The sequence below is a fragment of the Sporothrix schenckii genome (assembly GCF_000961545.1).
Source record: "Sporothrix schenckii 1099-18 chromosome Unknown Cont45, whole genome shotgun sequence".
NCBI lineage: Eukaryota > Fungi > Ascomycota > Sordariomycetes > Ophiostomatales > Ophiostomataceae > Sporothrix > Sporothrix schenckii.
This window is the reverse complement of record NW_015971146.1, coordinates 501,487-524,581: the sequence shown is the minus strand read 5'-3', so window position 1 is coordinate 524,581 and position 23,095 is coordinate 501,487. Positions and strand designations below refer to the sequence as shown.

Sequence of the window (23,095 nt, the reverse complement as noted above, 5' to 3'; positions counted from 1 at the left end):
TGCAGGGCATTGCATACTCAGTCACATGCATATGCATTGAATAATCCTGGCTAGGGGCAGGACCTCAGTAAACACATACAAGTCGGTAGTTAACTGTTGTGCCATTAAAGTGTATCTTGTTTGGCACGTTGAGATCGCTTGAGAGACAACTCCCCAACCGCTTCAAATGTAGCCTTCATTCAAGCCTTCAAAAGGGGGTCAAGGCTACAGGAACAGATTCGGTAGTGTGATGTAATTGCAAGCGGACCTGGACACACACTTGCACAACAAAAAGGAGGTTAAATAAGTAAAGGGGGGGACAATAGCGTCTCAAAGCGTCTCAAATGGGAAAAATAGTTGCTGGTTGGGGGAGGCAATCGGGAAAAAATCACACGCTAGCACAAACTTGTGCATTTTCTTTTCTTTTCTTTACCACCCCTACTTCGGAGACTGGACTGGCCAACCTCTGTCAAAGCATCACGAGAGATGAACAAAGACGTTACTGTCGTGGGTGGAGTTTTTTCTTTCTTTTTCTTTCCTTTTATTGTTTTGTAGTTTATAAACAAGAAAGAAAAGAGGATACGACGAAAAAGAAAATAACGGGAAAGAACCGCCACAAAAAGAAACATTTCGGTGAAAACGGTGCAGGGGAGGACGATAAGCCCAGTAAAACGTGTCAACAGCAGAAGTACAATGTAGATCCGCCTGTCAACCACGACAGAAACCAATTCCACGCTACCGTACAATAGCTTTGTGTGTCAACCAGGAACAAAAGCTTGGCCATCAAAAGTCTAAAGGCCACCGTCTAGCGTCTATCTGGCATAGCCACGGTTGGTCTTGTTTCAGGGTTGTCTACCTCGGTGATAAGACGACCAAAAATAACAAAATTACAAAACTTTAAAAAACAGGATTGAAAACTAGGCTGGAGAGACCCCCGAGACAAGAGCTAGAATATCCCACTCGACATCGGCGACCAGAGACTATGAAGTGCAACCCAATCCGTGGTGCCAATACCTTAGCCGCCCTATTGCGCCACTTCGCCAGGGGGTTTGCGTCCCGTCTCCTCCTTGCGAGCTTGCCATCCCAGTCATTGTATCCTTTCCCCGGGCGGCATGTTGACGATCCCTCTTTCATTCCCATCCCCTCGTACGATGCAATACACCATCACGGCTGCCTCTGTCCGTACAGAGTACAGAACGTGCACTGCCGTGGTACAGAGCTGCAGGGACTCTTGCGCACCCCAAGAGCAAAGGCTACTTTCGGTCCGGTTTCCGCTAGTCGTCTGGTACCGCTCCTTTCCTTGCGTCCTGCAGTTGCATCTGGTACCGTTCACGTGTTTTTGCCCATCTGATCGCGCTTTTGTCTTGGCACGATCGCTCCTTCCTTCCACTTCTCTCTCTTGCCGGCGCTCATTCCCTGGGAGCCTTCCCAATACCTGTAGCCGCGCTAAACACCAAGAAAATCACGTGGGAAACCCTCTATGCTTCAGGGGAGGAAGGTGCGAAGCAGCGCACGGCTTGTTGATTTCTTTTGGTCGGTTTCGTTTTAAGCTTTTTGGAGCTAGTACGTGGCGGCTTCCTTTTTTGTTGACCGCTCCCCTCGACTCCCTTCCCTTTGGAGCACAAATGCGTCCTAAACCGCCGGACCGCACCTTTGAGGATTTCCTTGCCAAAACAGACTTTGACGTCTCGAGCCTTGAGAAGAGGCTGTATCAACGTTCAACCATGGGGGCATTCGTGTATCGACGTTTCGTTGTATTTCGATGGTGTTCCAGCAGTGCGTACTCCTTACCTTTTTGTTTTCTTTTCTTTCTCCGTGGCACCAGGGCGAGCCAGTCAGATAACCGGAACGGAGGTACGCCACATATTGTCTGGGGATTTATTAAATACAGTTCCAATCCGGTAGTGACCGCTTCTAGAATGCAGCCAGAAGCCACTTGGCGCCCCATTGCTCTTCCGCTGTCCTTTTTCTACATCTCTTGCTTCTTCTCACAATAGAGAGTCAATCCAATCTACTTGTTGGCTCGAGCCCTGACATTCGCCGTACTTTTTCAACTCTGTATGTTGTACTTACTTCTGTACCGACGATTGTCCCCCACCTCCGACCATCCATCCACTGTCATCCTCTGGTTCATCCCTTATAATCATTTTCCATCTTTGGCTTCCTTGGGTGCTTGGTCGCCAGCCTTCGGATACCTCAGCATCAAAGAGAAAACAAAAATTATTAATTTTAGAGAAGAAACACGAAAAAGAAAAGGCGCCCGACCCCCTTCAGGTCGAGAAACAGGCCTGTTTACCGACGGCTATCAAGCAGGGCAAAATTCGGGGTGTAAACACGGACTTTTCCATACCCTGTACCTTGTATCCTGCTGTGGTGATCCTCGCCCAACTTTTGTTCCTCGGATGGTCTCCATACAGCTCGCTCCTTTCACTTTAACTTTGAACGTTCCCTGTACAAATGACTGCCGTGGCCAGCACCACGTAATTGTGGAGACGCTGGGATATGAGCTCCAGGTACGGACTACCTTGCACCTTTGTTCTCTATCCTCCGAGCCATGAAATTATTTCGTACTTTGCGTAAAAAAGCCGCTACTTGGCCCAGAATTTTTATGAATTATTTTTTTCACGAAAAAAATAGTGTAAACAAGACAGACCAGAAAAAGCCTGCTTCGAGCCATTTTAGTCTCCTGTCAGTGCACTACATACCAAAGTAGAGCCACCTTTCCGGCAGGGGTGGCGGGGGGGAGAAGGGAGGGGGGGATGGAAGTCAGAAGCCAAAGTCAAGGAGCTTTATTACGTCGTTGTGAATGTCGCACCGCATAAAAACACCACTTTGCGACGCAGGCAGCATTGGCAAACATACAAAGTACACGACATGGCAGCAATGACGTATACTTACTTCTTGTTAAACGTACTTTGTAAACATAGGCCTGGCCGACTCGTACGTTTACAAGGCGCACGCTGTCTGCGGAACAGTACGAATGTATGTTTCTTGGCCTTCCTCTGCCGATTCATGGAGTTGCCCCTCTATTCGTGAAAGCGACCGCGTTTTGGGCGGCGGCATTTTCCGTATGTTTTTACCTAAGCAGTTAAGAGCCGGCGGGGGTCCCTTACGACTACTTTATTTGCTCTTCCAGGGCCCATGCTATTTTACCCTGCAACGTGGTTGAAAGTTTTGCCACACATCGTCGTACAAGCATCCCAGCGAGCCAAGGATCCTTTTGGCACGGGCGACCACGACAGCAAATACCGTCTCGTGCTAAGATTGGGCCGTTAATACGACGAATACAAGTCAACCATTTCAGGAGCAAAATAAACCCAATGATGCGCGAAACCAGGCGCAAGTCGCAGTTCTCGTATGATTGTTCTGCAGTCGATGCTCAAAGAGGCAGCTGGTAACAACAAAGCAAAATAAGAACCTGTTTGTGAGAGCTAACTTTCTCATTCGGCATCATTTGTTTGCGTTTTGAAAGGAGGTTGAAAATGGACATCGAATGGAAACACGGGATGGTGTTGTGATTTTGATTATCACGAGTTTTCGTGCTCGTGTTTTTCTTCTCCTTTCTTTCTGTTCCCATGGCAAAGGATCATCATCATTAAATTCATTTTTAGACCACCTTGTTAGGCACTATCAGGCAGATACTTCGTGTTCGTCATTCATATGATTTTGTTGCCCCATTTCTCATCCGAGTTTCTTTGAAAATGACATTTTGCTGCGTCGTAACTGTCTTCTCTGTGAGGGCGTATCTTGGGAGCAAAAGACTCGCAAAAGCCGCAAAATTAGCCCCATACCCTTTTTGACGTTAGGCCATTATGGGGCTCCAAAGGTCCCCGGTTGGTAGCTAGCTGTTTTGGAGATGTCTTCGCCTCTGTCTCTTCTTGCGGTTCCGCAGCCTGAAGACATTAGCGTGGCCACCTTTCTATGCAGATCAGCCAGTATAGGAAGAGTTGAAGATGGCTTGTTCACCTGCATAGTGGCCCGTATGAACTCTCATTCACAATTGTTTTTCTTCAAAAGGACGTTTGACAAGACACGAACGCAGTAGTTGGCAAGAACAGAACCACTACTGCGCTTTTCATTTTCTCATGGATTAAGCAAACCTTCCTCAACACTCTCGCTATGCCAACTTGGGCATCCCAACACAAGACTACCTGAACACTGTACGATGTAAGGGATGGCCTTCGACCCAACTTTCGTCGCAGTGTAGAACAGCGAGCCTAGGCCACTTGATTTGCTGATTTCGGTGAGACGAAAGCCGTAGTCTTAACCCGGACGATCAATATTCTACAAGCCCATTCACGTATTCCTGATGCTTGGCTGGTGAAAACTTGTCCTGGTACACCTGTGACATCTATTTGAACAATGCTAGACGAGTGTGCCTCATTTGTGAAAACAAGTCAACACCTGTCGTGTACTGAACATATATGATAGATACTCGAGGTACTTTATAAACATGAATCGGATGCATCAAAGGCATCATCACCGTGAACAACGTAAGCGCGAATTCCAATGCAAGCATCTTGATTTTGTCCCAATAACAGTTATCAGTACGGGAACTGGCCTGGCATAGGTCCATTTACTCCACAGTTTCCATTTGGTACCAGTCCTGTCCACAGACGACCATCGAGCCGGTGACGACCAAGTGGGGATGCAGATGGAGCTCAAGGTAGCAGTTGAGCAAGTCACAACCCCACCTGAAGTCCAGAGAGGTACGACATGTACGAATTACAGAATAAAGACAAAGCAGCGCCCTGGCGCCTCCCTGGACTCGGCAAAGGGCTCTCGGCTCTCATGCAAATATGGGGCTGGCGAAACGGCCGTCGAAACGACGGTCGAGGGCATCAACGCAGGGCTGCTGCGGGAGTGATGCGTGATGTGCGATGGAGAGACCCCTCGGAGACCCATCGCCCGGGCTACGCCTCTCACAGGATACTATGTAATTAGGTGCTCATTTCGCTTCCCTTGCTGGGGGACGCCCTGCGTCCTGGCTGCAGGTCAGATGGCCTGTCTTTCGTTCCATCTGGTTCGAACGTCCATTGCTTCATTCGGTGAAGCAACTTTCTCAGTCCGTATTTGTACCCCGTCAGATGCCAAAACGACCTTTTGTCGTTGACTATTAAGTGGCCATCTTGTCCCCCCCCCCCCCCCTCGTCCTGGCCACCGTTCGCAAAAGCCCTCTCGCACGTCCCCGCTGCCTGGTCCAATAGTCACTCTCCCCCTCCCAGTGCATCACTGCATCTCCCGATGCCAAGACTTTTCAATCTGCAACGCCGGCGCTCGTTCTGCATTTCGGTTTTCGCCTTGGCGCGGTCCTGTTTCGGCGACCTGTTTCGTAGTAGCGTCGTTTACGTTTTGCATTCTCTTTTGTTTACTGAGTCTGTGTTTTTGTTCGTCTGCTTCTTTCCTCTGGCGTTGGCGGCGACGTCGATGTTGGCATTATTTTCTAGGGACTTAAACGTCCAGATGACGTGCCGTACGCATTTTTTTTTCTCATATTTCCGTTCACCTCGCCCACGACAATTGACCTCCCCCCAGTCCCGGCAGCGTGGAAAGCGGAACCCTTAGTGTGTGGCAGTGCCGGCCCCTATTTCAGTACAAATCATCTTGTTTGAAGTTTGATGGGCTGGAGATGGTGATCGGTTGGGCTGTTGGTCTTGCTATCTCTTGGCTTCCCATCATTTCCCAGTCAGTCTAAGCTCGACTGGCCTTCTGGTTGCCTCCAATCTCTCGTCTTTTGGACGAGTCGACGGGGGAGACAAGAGCGCAATCTTAGGGACCGTGGAAAACTTGTGACGTTCTTGGACCCTTCCTTGAGACGAAGCACCAGGACACCATCCCATTTTGAAATCGTCCCGAATGGAAACAAACAAGTTTGGCCATACCTCCTCAGCGAAGCTACCCCCCTCCCTTCTCCACCTCCCCTTTGTGCTCTAATACATGCATGTCGTGCACCCTCTCGAGCCTCCCCTGCTAACGGTGGGAATTGTGCCACTAGCATCCAGAATGTGGACAAAGGCTCATAATAAAAGCCATCACGTCTGTGCTTATGGGGCTGGGGTGGTCCATAAACGGCCCTAGTCCATCGCTATGATTTGCGAAGCTTTGCTACTTGGCGTCCCTTAGGACTAGGTCCCTGAGAGTTTTGTTGCCATTGTGTTACTGTGCAGCGTGTGGTCTGGGCTCGACCGCTGGTTGACAGCTTGAAGGAATAGGGGCAGCATGGTTTTCCGAGGGTACCAACAGCCCTGCAACGTTTTCTGAATCCTTCGCGCCCGCCTTGTGTCAGACCAACGATGCAGCATGTGAGCATATGGGGGCATCCAACGTCGCAAGGTAATTAAGCAAGTATCCGGTATGGGGCATGGAATTCGTCTCCCCTCTGCAGTAGGCCTACATGGGAGACATACGTAAGAGGGGTGAGGTAATAACAGTACTTCGTACAAAATGCCCGCAAGGCATCAGTAGAAGGGATTGACACAGAATCGTCAGGTAAAGGAGAGAAAAGTAATGAGGGTTGAAACATACCGAAGCAGGCTATTATCAAAAGTGGCAGGCGCTGAGTTAAAATAAAGTTAAAACAGGGAGGGAAATTCTGGGCAGGTTAATGGCTAACATAATTCCATGCACAAACCTGCTCTCCCGTCACATCATACCACACACTGTTCCTTCATTTGTACAAAACTGGTTCACGGTGCCATATTTTTAGACATAGGGAATAAAAAGAAACACCTAGACAATAATACTACGAGGAGCAAGACAGGGGACAAGGGCAGAGCAGCAAGAGGACAACAATGAGAGGAGACTCGGTGCCATGCCTAATGCGAGCAATCCCTGACTGTACAAACACCAAATCTGGAAGGCGGGAAGCCGACTGAGAGTACGATATAAGACAGCGTAGTCCACCCTTCCGAGCGTCCACGCTCACCCCGTGGCCACGGCACTGATACGTAAGACAAATCCGGGTAAGCAAGTGAAGCCTAGAAGCAGGGAAGCGCATGCTCCGAGAAATCACACTTCGCCGCCTGGCTCCTGTCCCAGGTGTGTATTTTACTTACATCTTACGTCTTACGTCGTATGTTGGAAGCAGGTCTGCGTATCATACCGAAGACACCGAAGCTGATTGTCATGACAGTGACGGCTGCCTGGTCACAATGGAAATGGTGGGTGTGGGTGTGTCTGGACTTGCTCAAAACACCCTGCTGCAGATCAAGACACCAATCCATTCTACCCAGTAGCTTTCCTTCCTGCAGCCCTCACTCTAGTGCTCTTGCGGAAGGCGGACACACCCACACATGTCGTACGGACTACAGAACCTGCACGATTGTAGACAATGGAATATGGGTGGTTATAATTTGCTCATCCGGGTCTAGGTCTGGGGGCTAGTTTCTCCTTTCGAAAGTGTGGGATTTGTTCCGAATTATCACACAAGATTGCCTTCTCGCTGTGCCATTTGTTCATGGTTTGAAGCTCGGTGCTCTTGAGCCCCAGCGTACTGCTGATCATGTAGTAAGACATGCATCACTTTAGTCGTCTCTCGAGCTCTTCTGACTGCCTAGGGCCCCGCGCAGGACGAGAGCCCGGGGACGAAGAGTTACAGGAAGGAGGGAAGAGAACAAGAATAAAAAAGGGATCCGGTGGCTGTACATCGGGCCACGACAGTTGAGCTTGCCGTACCTCGGTGCCAACGCTCTAATACCTCCGAAGTCTCAGCTTGGGCCCCTTTTTAAACCACGCCTTGCGGCTCTTTTCGGGGCTGTTGGCCGTGCGCAGCGCATTTGGAAGGTGTAGACGCCTTTGAGACAACTTGTTATGGCATTCCACAATTCGTGGCCGCCAATGGCTCTGTTTCCCTCGACTTGGTTTTTAAAATGTGCACAAATTCCTCGCTTTCCCCTAATCGGCATCCCGATGCCCCCTAGTCTGGACGGAAGGACGGTTAGTTGCGACCGTTTTTCGGGAGTGGCTACCGGCAACCGAAACGCCACAGAGAAAAGCATCAATGGAGCACGAGCTTGTGGCTGGCCAAACGTTTTCACTGACCAGAAAGGATTTTGGGAGGACAAGGTATGGATAACAAAGAATCTTACAAACAAGCAAAATAGCAAAGAAGAAACAACAGCATCACTCGGAATACCAGATGGCCAGATGGCCTCACTACACGAGCGGCTTGTAGCCAGGCGGCTCAGTGTGCTTGACTTATACAACAGTATGTCTACTGTACGACATGATTACATTTCCTTTTGGCGGGCCAATGCTTTTCATTCTGCCGTCCGTGTGTGGACCGTATACGACAACCCCATATAGGCAAGCCTGCTGCTCCCCTCACGTTTTCAACCCTGTTCTTTCGAGTTGCCGCCTTAAGAAGAAGGAGACGAAACAACACTTGATAAGCTTGACCAGCGGCCTAGTGAATGCCGTGGGGTGGCAGAACAGACAAGAGACAGGCCAAAGTCGTCCAAGGCCAGGTGTAAAACACAGACGACGCGAGTCCAACGACAGACAAGCCACATTTAGCGAATGCAACGGGCAAGCGGCATCGCGATATATCATATCAGATGCTAGCGCACGCAAATTCCGGTCAGTCACGAGCCAAGCTGCGATAGCTTTGCACCTGGTTCAGCCCAGTCGGCCGGATGCGGCTGCTTCGATCATGGCTGAAAATCATGACCTGCAGCCAATACTACAGTCCGGAGATCCAAGTACTACTCGAAACCCTTCAGCTCGCCACTGAAATTGGCTTTGATGTGACGCTAGTTTTTCGAGTGCTTTTTTTTAAAAGAACGCCGTTGTTGCTCCATTTAGAAGTAAATCTTGCTGGATGGGTGCGGAGGATCGTGCGCTTGAGGGTGGGACCGCTCGGCAGATGGCAAAGAAACCATGTGAAGAAGGCAAAACAACGATACGAACGCAATAATCGATTTGTTTGAACCGTCTTGCAATAATGCCATCATGAACAACGTGACAAAAGAAGGGGGGTGGGGGGGAGCGAAATATTTATCGAAAACAGAATGCACACAATATCACGACACAGTGTCAACCCAGGGTTGCATTGGACAATTACGAATATAGTTTGCAGGATGGCGGGCAAACGGAAAACGGCAAACGGGTCACAAATAAATCCAAACAATCTCACCAAAGTTTGCCCTGCCAGGCTGTAAGCTTATTACGTCTGACTGGACCCTGTTTTTCACTCACAACAGGAAAAGCGCTACAGGGAAGGTGCGCGATTCGTGCGAGGCGGGCGGCACGTGCCGATAGAGCGCTGTCGTTATCGCGATTAGATAAGATACAAAAAAGGTCTTGGCAGGAGCGCTAGTCCAAGCAAAATGTGCAGAAAAATGGTCGCAGAAAACGAGGCAAGCACAACCGGCAAACCGCCGACCTCTTGCCCTCGACAGACATCACCGTCGCACCTTCCTCCGAACCCCATCCCGACCCGCCAAGATGGGAAAGCGCAAGGTAGCTGCGCTCGAGAAGCTTGATGCAGATTTGTACGTTGCCCCCTTTCATCCTCTGTTCCCTCCTTTCCCTCTCATCGCCAACCATCAAGACCACCACATCAAGCCATTGCTAACCATCATCAGCGCGAGCCTGCAGTACAAGATCCGGCGAGACCCAAAGCAAGTATTGCCTTATCGATGACAGTGACAGCGGAAATCGCCACCACGGTCCTCTGTCGACGCCCTATGGACCAAATCTAACCTCTCATAGGTCGTACGAAGATGAGTTCCAGAGACAATACGAGCAATATGGTACGTGACGCCTTGCATGCCTAGCTCTGCACGTTGTTCGCTTCCGGGGCACATTTACTAATTTACCCGCCACCTCCCCCCTCGTAAAGTCTCCCAACGGGATCTCTTCTTGACCGCGCCGGCAAACGCCTCGCCGGACCAGATCCGGGCCTTTCACGACCTGATCGACCTGCTCGCCCACATTGCCGACTGCTACCCCGAGGCGCTGCGCAGCTTCCCGGACGACCTGGCCGCCATCCTGACCCAGCACCATGCCGTGCTGCACCCGGAGCTGCGTGACAAGATTGTCGGCAGCTTCGGCCTGTTGCGCCGCAAAGACATCCTGGACTCGCCCGCCTTCGCCCGCACCCTCTTCCCCATCCTCGTCCACACGCCCAGCAAGACACTGCGCACGCTGCTGTTCCGCCGCATCGTCTCGGACCTGCGCAACGCCAACAGCCGCACCAAGAACCACAAGCTCAACCGCACCGTGCAGACCGTCCTGTTCAACCTCGTCACGTCCGACCGCACGTCGGCCCGGCCCATCTGGGCCGTCAAGATCACACGCGAGCTGTGGACCCGCCAGATCTGGGTCGACGAGCGGCCCGTCGAGGTCATGCGCGAGGCCTGCCTGGGCGACAACGAAAAGGTGGTCGTGTCAGCCGTGCGCTTCTTTCTGGGCGGCGACAAGGCGCGCGAGGAGCTCGAGGACGACAGCAGTGACGACGAAAAGGGCAAGAACAAGTACGGCGGTGTGCTGGGCGGCGGCGCAGGCGGACCTGTGGATCTCCAGAAGATGAAGCAGGGCAGTCTGCACAGCAAGAAGACCAAGAAGACGGCCAAGCGCCTGGAGCGGGCCGTCGACAAGGTCAAGAAGATGGAGCGCAAAAAGCAACAGCCACAAATGCTCAACTTTTCTGCTCTGGTGAGTCTTTTTCCTTTCTTTTTTCACCTTGCATCGCTGTCTGCTCCTCACCTTCTTTTTTTATCTTTCTTGTTTTTGTCCCCTTTCTTTCCCTTTTCGTCACTCCTCCGGGCCGGTTCCCATTTTGTCCCCATTTTTGCGCATGTTGTTTTAGGTGGCAGTCCTGCTATTTTCGGAGGAAGAGGGAGGTGCGCTCGGTCGCATGGAGCACAGACAGGGCGAGCACAGGGCAGAAAGAACGGACTACCTGGTGCCCCCACCCCTTCCAGCTCACACTCACTCTGACTCTCTGTCGATCACTCTGATTTACCAGTAACTAATTTTCATTTTCGTGCAGCACCTTCTCCACGCACCGCATGATTTTGCTGAGGCCCTGTTCACGCGCCATCTGCAGTCGTCCAAGTGCAAGTTCTCGCTGGACAGCAAGCTGCAGATTCTCCAGCTCGTAACGCGCTTGCATGGCCTCCACAAGCTCATTATCCTTCCGCTTTTCAGCTGGTTTACCAAGTACTTGACACCTCGTCAAACATCCGTCACAACGTTCTTGGCCTCGCTAGCACAGGCGGTCCACGACCAGGTGCCACCAGATGCCCTGGAACCCTTATTGGCCAAAATTGCCAATGAGTTCGTGTCAGAGGCCTCGGCGGCCGAAGTGGCCTCGGCCGGTCTGACGGCGATCCGCGAAGTCTGTCTGCGGCAGCCGCTCGCCATGAACGAGACCCTGCTACAGGACCTCGTGCTTCTGCGCAAGAGCAAGGACAAGAGCGTCATGATGGCCGCGCGCGGCCTGCTGTCTCTGTTCCGGGTTGTGGGCGCCGAGATGCTGGCGAAAAAGGACCGCGGAAAGGAGGCGACCATGGGCCTGCGGAGCGGTGAGATGCACCTACGCAAGTTCGGTGAGGAGGCCACGGGTGGCGGCATTGAGGGTATTGAACTGCTGGAGGAGTGGAAGAAGGCCGAAAAGAAGCGGAAGCGCGCAGCTGAGCGGGCCGAGAATGGCGAAGAGGACGCGGAAGACGACGACGACGACGACGATGATGACGACGAAGATGAAGACGACTCGGACAACTCCAGCGAGTGGGACATGTCAGACCACAGCGACGACTCGGGCGGCTGGATCGATGTCAGCGAGGACGAGGCCCCTGCTAAGCTGCCGCCGATGAAGAAGCAGCGCAAGGGCAAGAAGAGCGCCGATGCCGACGGCGACGAGGAGGACGCTGAAGAGGTGGGGAGCGGCGAGGAGGATGATGAAGACAATGATGCCGACAGCGAGGAAGACGACGCACCCAAGGAGGCGGCCATTTCCAAGCTCGCTACGACGACGGTGCTGACGCCCGCAGATCTGGCCAAGCTGCGCGAGCTGCGCATGGAGGCCAGCGTGGAGAAGGCGCTGGGCAGCAAGGCGGCGGCGACGGCCAGCCGCTACGCAAAGGCGGTGGCGGCGCGGCACGCAGACGACGGGCTGACGGCCGAGCAGATTGAGCTGGCGTCGACGCTGCGCAAGGCCACCAAGGAGGAGCGCATTGCCAAGGCGCAGGAGGGCAAGCCGTCACGCGAGTCGCACCAGTCGGTGCAGGCGCAGCGCAAGGCCAAGAAGGTGGCCGAGGGCAAGTCGCTGACCAACCAGGAAAAGGCGCGCAAGAAGAACATTTTTATGACCATGGGCAAGGCGCGTGCCAAGAACCGCCGCAGTCTTGTCGAGACGCGCAAGGCACTGCAAGCCCACGTATCACGCTCGAAGCGCGGCGGCCGCCGAGGCAACTTGGGCTAGGCGGCACGAAACGCATGATGGTGCAACTACATGTACACTTAATCAAGGATACCACAAAAATGGGGAGACGTTGGAGAGGGGACTGCCATGCCGCCCTGGATGGATGTGACTATAGAACAGAGCTTATCCCACCACCTCTGTGCAGACAACGTTAGGTGCGCTGGCGACGGCCGCGAATACAAAGCGGCGGGCTTCATTCCGGCGTTTATATCATGAGTTCTTTCCTAGCTGCGTCTGTTTCTTCTTTCATTGTGATTCATTTCTATTTTTGGGGACCTGTGACTTATGTTTCTTATATCTATCTGTGATGTTCCCACGAATGTCTGTTTATCCGTTTGCCTTTGTTGCCGTATTTTTGTTCTTTGCAGTCACAAGGTTGTCATTTGTGCTGGAGCAATTGAATACGAAGACCAACGCCAACATGCGACAGTTGAGAAGAGGGAATGACCAGAAAGTACAACGAACGAGTGCTCCGAGATCGACGGACGCCAAGAGACAGATCAGTCCACATCTTGGGCCGCAAGAAGCGCATCGGCAGCTGCAGAATTAGACCGTGGAAAGGAAAGGATCACGCGGGTCACCAAGAAAAGGGGTCGGTACAATGCAGACTCTGAATGTGACACCATGAAGACACGAGCGACTAAGCCATGGCATCAAGAGTGATAACTGCTGCCCGTTTTGAAGATTATCATCGCCAGTATGTCCCACATCTAGGTTGATACGGAATGGGATGTAAGGCAATAAACAAATACAGACGATGCATATACGGGGATGAGAGACAAGGGGAGATGTACCGGAGACGGGGGCCGGGGCCGGGCCTTGCCCTTATCTTACAACGCCATGTATCCCGCGGTCCTTTCCAAAGGGCAGAAAGCAGGGGCACGCACAAGGAGACGCCAAGTAAGCCAAGACCTCGAGTTCGTCCAAGTTGGTGTGATGCGGACACATGCCGGAGACGCTGTCGCGAGTGAGGGCGACAAATGCATGAATGGAGCGCAGAACAACAGTGGACGACACTGATCCGACGAGAGACCCCGGGAAATGTGATGGCCAATGGACTGTCGATAACAGAGCGGGACGAAAGGCGCAAAACAAGGCTTACCAATGCTTCTAAGTCACTAAACGATGGCCGGCACGAGATTGTGCGAACAGCTGCAGCGAACAGGAGACCACCAGACCATCAGGGGCTGGGTGGTGGCCACCTTTGGGACTTGTGGACTTGCAAAGCCATCCACCCACAATACCAAATGCGACGGGTTCTTCGGTGTCCGATCGTTGCAATATACGCCGAGCTCTTCCTCAGCAAGGAGGCGCCAAGGCCTAAAAGACGGGCCGACAACCAGGTCTGGCCAAGAGAGAGCTCGAGTTAAACGAAATGATGTCGTTTCGAATGGAGAACAGAGCGTGAAGTCAAACGATACAGGTCGTACTGCCGGATTTCATGCAATTCACTGCCGAGCGACTAGATGGCGGCCAGTCCAGGAGACCCTGGCGTGGTTCAACGGTATTGTCCGTGCGGGAGACATTGTTGTCAGAAGTAAAAGGACAAGTCGTGCGCGAAACAGAAAATACAAGGCTAAACACAACTAGACATAAGCCTTGGAGGTCCATAGCATCATAGCGTCCGTTCGTCACCTGCATCGCCGTCCAGATGAGGCCTGTGCTTGGAGTGTTTGACGTACCGAATGCCCTCCTACTGGACGTATTTCGTGTGCAGGAAGTAAGATACAGTCTTTCCTTCGCGTGGGCCCTTTTATATTCTACCTTCTTCGACATACGCCGGTGAAGCCAGATACGTCGTACGGAATACATTTTTCTTTCTCCGTTCCCCGGCTCCCAGAGGCAAGTTCGCTTGGTCTTCAGGACCTTCCAGTACGAGTGGTACGGACTCTAGTCCTGACTCTCGTCCTGCTTGGGCTTGTCATGCCTTTTTCCACTTTGCTGGACGCCGGTCAAACTAAGAGGTAGAGGTCCAATAATTCAGGAGACCACTGGGGCCCCTCTTTGAAAGACGAAATTACGACAGATCGAAGAGACTGGAGAGAGCGAAGTGGGAACGGAAGACGCAAAAGGTGGTCGATTCGCTAGTTGTGGATTCATGTATAGGTAGCCAACATCTGCTTAGCGGTCCTTGGAATCAGAAGGGAGTTCAATCACAAGAGCAGAACCATGCGTTGTATGGCTTTCCTGGTTTAAAAGTGCCTCTGTATCTCCATGGCTCTCGGGAACTGTGGGTTTTGGATTTAGCCCTCTTTCTGAACATGTAGTATTACGCCGATTTTTGCCCAGTTCAGCTGTCTTCCCCTCGCATGCCGAGTGAACACCGCCAAGGTCGTCGTAGGTCCTGTGCTGGTCCTGTGCATGGGAGCGAGAGGTCCGCTATTCATCTCGTTTCGTTTTGGTAGTTTCGCTTATATGTACGTCGTAGTACATTTCAAGTTACTGCGGTCGTGTGCTAATGACCTCTTGGAGGCGCCATATCCGATGTTCTGCCAGACCTCATCACAAACACAGGGGACTTCAGCGAGCAATGGCCCGGGAGGGTTGCTCAGTGCCAGGTGGCATACATGGGGCACGATTGCGGTACCGGAAATGGAGAGAAACAGGCGGGAGTATGGTCGATCCAGAGATTTGCTGATTGTGCGAAACGTGGTGAGTAGGGGCCTGAAGGTGGCTGATGTGCCATTGGGAGAGACGAGGATGATGGGCTCTGCGTGTGAGCTCTGAGAGGCACCAAACGGTCGAGACATTCAGAGACGTGGACATAAATTGATCGGTCAAACAAAGCGACACATAATGGTATCAATCGCAAGGCGGCGGTCAGCGCAGTGTCTCGCATCGCCAGACATTTGAGAAAACAGTCGAATTCGCAACGCCGAGCGAAAATATGTTGATGTATTGGGCCTTCCCGTCGCTCTACTCGAAGCAAAACATCATTATGTAAACCGAAGATCGTCCTATAATCCATGGTGGCAAATTGAATAGACGCGATCCCGGAAACGAGTATCGGAAAACATGCAGGTCGCAAAACCGAAAGGCATACGGATTACGATCAAAGCACCGTCGCGAGTGTCATCGCGCGCGTCTCGCGTGGCTTGTGGCTCCGAAGGCAGCCGTGTTGGTTCGGCAGCGCGGTATACTGCAAGTGGTGAACATCGGCGAACGGCATCAGTATTGGTATTGTGGCGACGAATGGCACTGCTGAGCCTGTCGCTATGTCAGATACGCCGTGTTATTTCTATTCCGATACTTCGCATAATGTCACCATGGCGACAACCAGCCATTCACGACCTGTAGCGATCGAGGATGACGATGGCGGAAAAGGTTGGTAGCTGATGATGGGAACTGGCGAAAACGAGAATCGCCCAGTCTTGCGAAGCATCGGGAATATTGCAAGAGCAACACGGCTAGAAAGCCTCCAATTCACGGTGCAATGCGATGCATTGGGCCATTCCGAAACGTAGTCACCGTCGGGTCTCCAAAAACAATGTGTTGATGCTCGAAGGCGGGAAATGGGTTGGCCGGTGACATATAGGCCAAGTCCGAGGCGGTTTCGCCCTGTGTCGGTCCGCACGTCCATCATTCGAGCTTACATGGTCGTCCCCTGATACTGATAGCCTCAGGGGACGGTCGCGGGTGCATCGCGGCATTTGTTGACATCGCCACACCGCATCCAAATAGCTGCGTGTCGATGATACGTTAGGCGACTGATGGTATTACAAAGTTATACACTCTAGCGCCATTTTCGTGCCACGTAGACGTTCCTATCAAGTAGTGAATCGTAAAGTCATTTCCTTTTCATGACATTCTAATGTCACGTTGTAAAACTTTGATGTGACACAAGTAGAAAGCCGGGATTCCCAAAGTCCAAAATAAGCATTCCATGCTGCTTTTGACGAGAACATCGTCATCCCGTCGCCGTGATCTCGTCCCAGAGACGCGGTCCCAATGACTCAATCCCGCCACTTGCCAGAGAGAAACCTTCCCTGCGGATCCATCCCAAACTAATATGAATATGACATGGACGGAAAGACGAAAGCAAACAGAACAACAAAGGACACGAGTCGTGTCCACAGAATAAATCAGAGAAACCATGCAGTAGACTCCGTCCGAGAAGTGACATGAAGAGAGGACCAAAAAATAAAGAACAGAATGCAACGCCGAGGATATCCCGAAATGACAGCAAATGTAAAATGCGACATGCAATGTGTAGCATGCGATGGGCGCCGTGCGATGTGCCGGGGTGGAGAAATGAGAAATGACGAGACGCACAACGGGTCAAAACAGCCCAGAGTCCGCATCTCAGTTCCACCGGTTCCGCGTCCAGTCGTAGACCGTCTCCAAGTAATCGGACCACGATTCGCCGGACAGCGTGGGCACGTCGGAAATGCGCTTGCCTGTGATCTCGTCCGCGCCCAGGAACGCCAGGTCCATCTCGCCCGCAAATTTGGTGTAGTGCTTGTTTGTGAACTTGAGCGTGCCCCGGTGCTCGCCCGTCTGCATGTTGTTGTCCACAAGGCCCCGGCCGCGCCAGCGCACGTAAAACTTGAGTGGCGGCCGCCCGCTGATCACCGGCATCGGCGTCGTCGGCGTGCTCGGCGTCTCGGGCGCCGTGGCGCTGTGCACCGGTGTACCCTGGTGGCCTGGGTGCTGTCCTCCGGGGCTGCCGTGCATGCCGCCCAGGCCGCCGCCGCCGACAAGAGCACCGAGGCCGCCGAGGTTGCCCGGCATGGTGGGAGGTGGCATCCCAGGCATGCCGGGCATCCCGCCCATGGGCTGCATCCCGGCCATGGGTGCCAGGCCCTGGCCGGGGCCTCCTTGTGGGTGCTGTTGCTGATGTTGTGGATGCTGCGGATGTTGTGGCGTCGCACCGGGACCCATCCGTGCCTTCTTGCCGGATGCCATCTGCTGCTGGACATCGCTGTGTCGGCCCGCGCCGTTCGGGGGCTGCTTGCGCTTGCCCGCCGCCGACAGGTCGTCGCCAGCCCGCCGGTCCGGGTCGTCGCCCGCGTCGAGGCGCCGCACATGGCTCGTCAACTGCTTCTCGTCGGCCGACAGGACCATGACGCCGAGGACAACGCCAAAGTGGAACGTCGCCTTGTAGACGCCCGGGGTCGACGTGGCCGCCACGTCGAGCGTCAGCGTGCCGTTGACCGACCACTGGTCCTGGATCTCCTTGCTCGTGATGACGTAGGCGCCGGCAATCGTGGCCGGCAGCAGGTCTTCGGCCTTGCGCGTGCTGCCTTTGGGCCGGCCACGCGGCCGCTGGGCATTGGGATCCCGGCGCGCGTCCCACTCGGCCACCATTTCGTCGCGCAGGGTCTCGACATCAGGCGTCATCTTCCGGAACTGCACGACAAAAACACAGTCCGTTAGTACAGCTGTGCACTCAGGCGCACACGTACGTCATAGACGCTCGTATGGAAAGCAAAACGGCATCCAACGTGTCACTTACATTCCCAGCTGTCACCTGCTCGCGGAAAATGGCCATCACCTCGTCCGACGACGATTGATACGGCGGGGGAATGCCGTAGAAGCGGAACTGTGCCAGCATAAACTTTCGTGACAGCGTCCGTGCCGCCTCCATGTCCGTGATCTTCTCCATCTTGGGGGGCCGGCCTCGGCCGAGCTTGATCTTCCACTTGTCCGGCTCGCTGGGGTAGCAAAGCCGCAGCAAATGCTGTGGCCGCTCAAAGGCGACGCCGTCAATTGTCGAGAACGTGCCGTCGTACTGGAACCCGTTGCGCCGGATGGGTTCCGGTTTGACCGCGGCCGGTGCCTGCACCGTCGGTGGTGGTATCGGCGTTTCCATGGTGGGCCCTGGAGCTCGAGCTCGAGCTCTCTTCTTGTGTTGTTTTTCTGTTTTCGGCTAAACGTCAAGCTTCCAACCTTTGTCGCGCGTCGGCAGCAACAAACGGGGAGGGGCGACAATTGCAGGATGGGATGTTGACGGGGACGACGTCGGCAGGAGGCTCGAGTCTCCGCGCAGTCAATTGCCGAGCGGAATTGGCGAGGGGCTGCCCAGAACGCGATCAGCAATATCACAATACAACAAAAATAAACTTTCAAGATGCCGAAGCTGTAGAGCTGTAGTTGCTTTTTTCGATTTATTCTTTTTTGTCTTTTTTTTGCTGCAAAAAATAATGACGAAAAAGTCGGGGGCTTCTAGCAAGAACGATGGGGGAGAAAAGGAAAGAGCGTTGGGTGATGGGACTAAAAAAAAAAGTGATAAAAAATTGCGAAAAAGGGCGGGAGAGGAGAAGCTGGAAAAAAAAAATCAAAAAATGGGACCAGCCACCAGGAGCAAGGGGGGGTCGAAGGGAAGGAGCCAACAGCAACCTTACAAAAAGTGGGGCCATTGGAGCTTTGGGTTCACCAAAAGGCTCTCCGAGAGCACCCAATTGTTAAAATTAGCGCACGGCAGATGAGTTTGTATCCCCACGAGTGAGTGAACGAATGGTCCAGCTCGCCGCGGTTTGGCGAGAACGGCAACGAATAGATTGCGTGGAGAGCAATCCGGACAACATACGGACCAAGCAGAGGGCGGATGCCAGCTGAATGGACAGCGGCAAGGTCACACGACTTGCACCTGCCGTTTGCTGTGTTTTCATTTAATCCGTCAGAGTGCGCGTGTCAAGCAGAGAAGGAGCGGATGCGGTAGTGTATGCGACAAAGCAGTCGACAAGGCGGCTCCTTCTCTTGCAGCTCGCATTTGTACATCTCTCCCTTCTTCAGACCGCACCGTTCGATATCACGTGGTGGCCTGCTTCTTCGTCACATACCGGCAACGACAGCTTCAGTCGACATCATTCGTATGGGTAAGAGACAATTTTACTTTTGATGAAATTCTGTATGCCCTTTTGAACGCTTCTCGCGGTGTGTGTGAGTTGCGTATGTGCTTCTAATTCAATTCGTTGATTTTTTGACTTTTTTAATAAATCTGTCATTGTTCTCGAACTTTGGAAAATATTCATGTAACAATTATCCACAACAATACGAAACTTGACATATGTATTTATATATTCGAGAATGAAAATAGGAACAAACTGAAAAGAAACCTTGATCAAAAACACATTGGACAATACCTAATCCCACATCATAAAGTATAGCAGATATCGAAACTAACAAGTCATCTGCTGACAGTCACGTCTCAAAATGGACCGGGAACACAGTTTACCACTGAATTAGCTCATCACATTTCCAACGACATCATACGCTTCTGCTGGGCCGCCTCTTAAACGTGCTCGATATCTCGGCCACTGCGGATATATCCATGTCGAGAATATGCAACTTGAGTCAACATCCCCAAACGAGTTGTTTCTCAATGATACTGATCTTTGCTTGTTTCACCCCATGGCAGACTTGCTAGAGTAGGAGCGCGTTCTCGGAGGCCGCCAGTTTACATCAGCAAGTATATCTTACAAGCATCAGATAACGGCGATGAGGAGCCCCATAAAGGCACGCCAGAGTCTGCCTTGCTGCTACTCATGTTATCCTGGGGGTGTACGAAATAGCAACGCGGGACTCGACTTACGTACTCCTTTCGACGACGACGTTGCAAGGAGCATCCACGCCATTCTCGGGCATAAGCATCTCATTCTACATGTTGGTAGCCCCCCGACATGGGACTGATACTTAACGGGTATGCTTCCGTATACGGAAACAAGCCGGGGACGGGGGTCTTTGTCGCCCTGTTTGACTTTGTGTGCTCACAGAGTGTGGGTGCGTGCCTTGGGTCAACAGTGGTTACGACTGAGCAAAGAAAGGGCGGAGAAAGCCAGGAAGGCTTGGGGATGGGAGGCTTGGATAAAATGGCTTGCACTGCACAAGCTCCAAAATACGACGTGTTACGAATTACGTAGAGGAGTTTTGCTGTGCGTTTCCACCTTCCTTGTTGGGGACGGCTAGGCAGCAGAATTCTCGATTCCATTTCAGCGGGCGTTCCCTCTATTTTTAGAGAGGGGCTTCGGCCATAAGAATGTGCTAGTTCGGACTTGCGACTTTGTCAACAGGGATCAGCAAACAAGGGCCAGGTGCTGAAGGCGCTACCTCACGACGTCAAGTCGTTTGCATTTACGCTGGACCCTTTTCTTCGTGTTTCAAAGGTCATGATGGAGGCAATTCTAAACAAGTAGAATAAAAGGACGAGACGGTTAAAAAAATAGAAACCAAAAACAATGGAATCGGCGAGACACAAGCGGAGTTATTTTCTGCATGACATCCACTGATTAGGTGGGAGGTGAAATAAGCTTGACTCTTTACTCTGGCTCTAGAAGTCGAGAAACGAGAAAATTGGGCACAATTGGCGCCTGTAAGCGTTGTCCCATAGGCGGCGGAAATTGGGCTTATCATACTCTGGGCGTTCTGGGTCTTTAATTGAAGAGAAAGCGAAATCCGGCGCCCAGTCCATTGGACACGGAAATACGTTTAAATATTACATGGGCCCTAGAAGGTCAGAATTCAGGGCGAAACGACTTTGACCAGGGGGAGCAAACTTTGTCGTTTTTGGTGTACGATTCAGACTATTTGTCGGCAGGAGGGACAGGCACCTCCTGACACCCTTCTAGTTTACGCCGATTCACTGTGACTTACAGGCCAGAGGTAGGGACACCTTTTCGCAGGGCATCCTTGGCGTATCTGATCTGTTTCATAATTTTGTTACTCGCTGCTTCGGCGAGGGCAGTATCGAGTCTGTTCGTTTGCTCATGACGAGAATCGATAATGGCCTGCTAAGACGGGCGTGAGGGCATTGGCAACGTGTCCGGTCGTCCGTCACTCGGATTATCTGTAGAGGTCGGAACGAATAGCGTATTACAGCAAGAAAACTCAGCAAAAAAGGACGCGAGGACCATTCCAGCTCCATAGCTACGACGGGCGGTGAGATATTGTAAAGGCAGTGCATTTATGTGCTTGTTGTTGCCAGCACGATTTTGCTGCGAGCGCATTCAATGAGTGGGTTTCCTGAACTGGTCTGGAGTTGCCACCACGGCGATAAAATCCGCGCTAGTGAGGTCTCGCCCTGCTGCTCTTTCCCTTCACTCTCGGAAATACGGAGTACTACTCGGACTAGTGGCCTGGGAGACTCCGCCCTGGTGCGGATCACCCCTGCTTTGGTACGGACTTTACATCGGCATTTACCGCGTGGCTCTGACAGAGGTTTGTTGTTGCGGCAGGAGGGATGGAGGTCAACACCAAGATGAAGAAACGAAAGACACACGCTCAATTGACAAAGAAGGCTCACGAGCTGGCTGTTTCAAACATTGGCAACGCGGTGCCGAGTGCTGATGCCAGACAGACCTGGCATCTCACCTGTCTTACGACGTCGTTGCCCAATCTCTTGTCTGCTGCCAGCGCGGTGGCTGTGCAACACTGCTCATTTTACGTTACGAACGCGTTTGCAATAAACTCCACTGCTTTGCTAGGATGTGGCAGTACTTGACTCAGCTGGATTGCCACAGGTACAAGTATTTCACATTACCATAGTACTTGCCCAGTTTGACAAGCTTTTGCATTTACGGGCGTCGGGCCCTTCCCATTAGCAACTACTTAGCACCGGTATTCTTTGCTTGTCTATATTCGTGGTAATTTACTGGCTCTTTGTTTTGTGTCCTGCTCAGAGTTCCTAGGGGGATTTTGACAATGGTACTCCGTACTGTATGCCGTACATGTTAAATTGCCACCAAGAAACCTTCGGCTGTAATAAAAAATACGGAGCAACAGTCCGGTGGGCGAATTGTAGAAAGGGTACAAACTCACGCAACGAATTCAGGCGCGCCACCGATGTACAAAAGTTATTCATTTGTGCCCGGCAAGGGATGGGGGACAAATTAGACAAACAGCGCGAACGCGTGCCGCCGGTTGGATGGCGAGGTGGCTTAAAAGAGATGACAATAGCAGCAGTCAAGAGGAACGTGACTGCTACGTCTGGGCATATCGCATAACATAGCACGATCGCGGCAGTTTTCTGCCTTTCAGAAACACCGAAACACATACGACGTACATTTAGCTACCCATATGGCTTGACTTTGCCAAACGTTTTATAGTTCTGTTACACTACGTGATGCCCGTGCCGTCTTCTTTTGCAGGGAGAAAAGTAGCATCGCGAAATACAAGCCAAGATTGGCAACCAGGGCTTACTTGACGTAGTCGCTCTCTAAAAAATGAACAGCCCCTGCCGCGATTAATGACATCGAGTTTTGCCAGGTGAACTAATCCACATGCAAGGGATTCAATGATTCGCCCCTCCTGCCCATCTCATAGGATCCTGGTGCAACATCGATAAACAAATCTCGTCCTCGGCATCCATCTTCAAGAAACAGATGAAACAACCTAGAAAAGCGACGACGAAACCAATCAAGCAGGAAGCGGAGCGCGTAGCGAAGAACCAATGCTGGCTTTCCAGGAGCGCATCCCGCACGCATGTAAAAAAGGGGCAGTCTGGCGGATGAGGCCTCGTCATCCCCAGTGTCCCGTTGCTGGTCGCTGTCGTCATTCGCCGACAATGGTTGACCGTTCCGCACGATGCGCCAAATGAGGTTGAGAATGAGGAGGTGGAAAAAGGAACTCGCGAGCGGAACAGGTACATAATTCTGGCGGTACTTCTGTACTCCCCCAAGTACCCCGTATTCTGTCAGCCAGTCTATGTGTCTCGTAAATGGGCACAGTCGGTGCTGGCGCCGATTCTCTCCC

The 23,095-nt window shown here is 52.3% G+C and overlaps 2 protein-coding genes across 2 annotated transcripts; one reads left to right on the top strand and one right to left on the bottom strand.

Moving 5' to 3' along the window:
* Positions 1–9,423: 9,423 nt before the first annotated feature.
* Positions 9,424–12,406, top strand: SPSK_00223 (protein SDA1; the record flags this gene model as incomplete). The annotated part of the gene is made up of 4 exons (XM_016727201.1): positions 9,424–9,470; positions 9,577–9,731; positions 9,821–10,635; positions 10,973–12,406. The coding sequence occupies 4 exons, from the start codon at positions 9,424–9,426 to the stop codon at positions 12,404–12,406; spliced, it is 2,451 nt and encodes an 816-aa protein (XP_016586727.1).
* A 4,302-nt stretch (positions 12,407–16,708) lies between these two features.
* Positions 16,709–18,218, bottom strand: SPSK_00269 (uncharacterized protein; the record flags this gene model as incomplete). The annotated part of the gene is made up of 2 exons (XM_016727243.1): positions 16,709–17,755; positions 17,862–18,218. The coding sequence occupies 2 exons, from the start codon at positions 18,216–18,218 to the stop codon at positions 16,709–16,711; spliced, it is 1,404 nt and encodes a 467-aa protein (XP_016586726.1).
* Between the last annotated feature and the right edge of the window lie 4,877 nt (positions 18,219–23,095).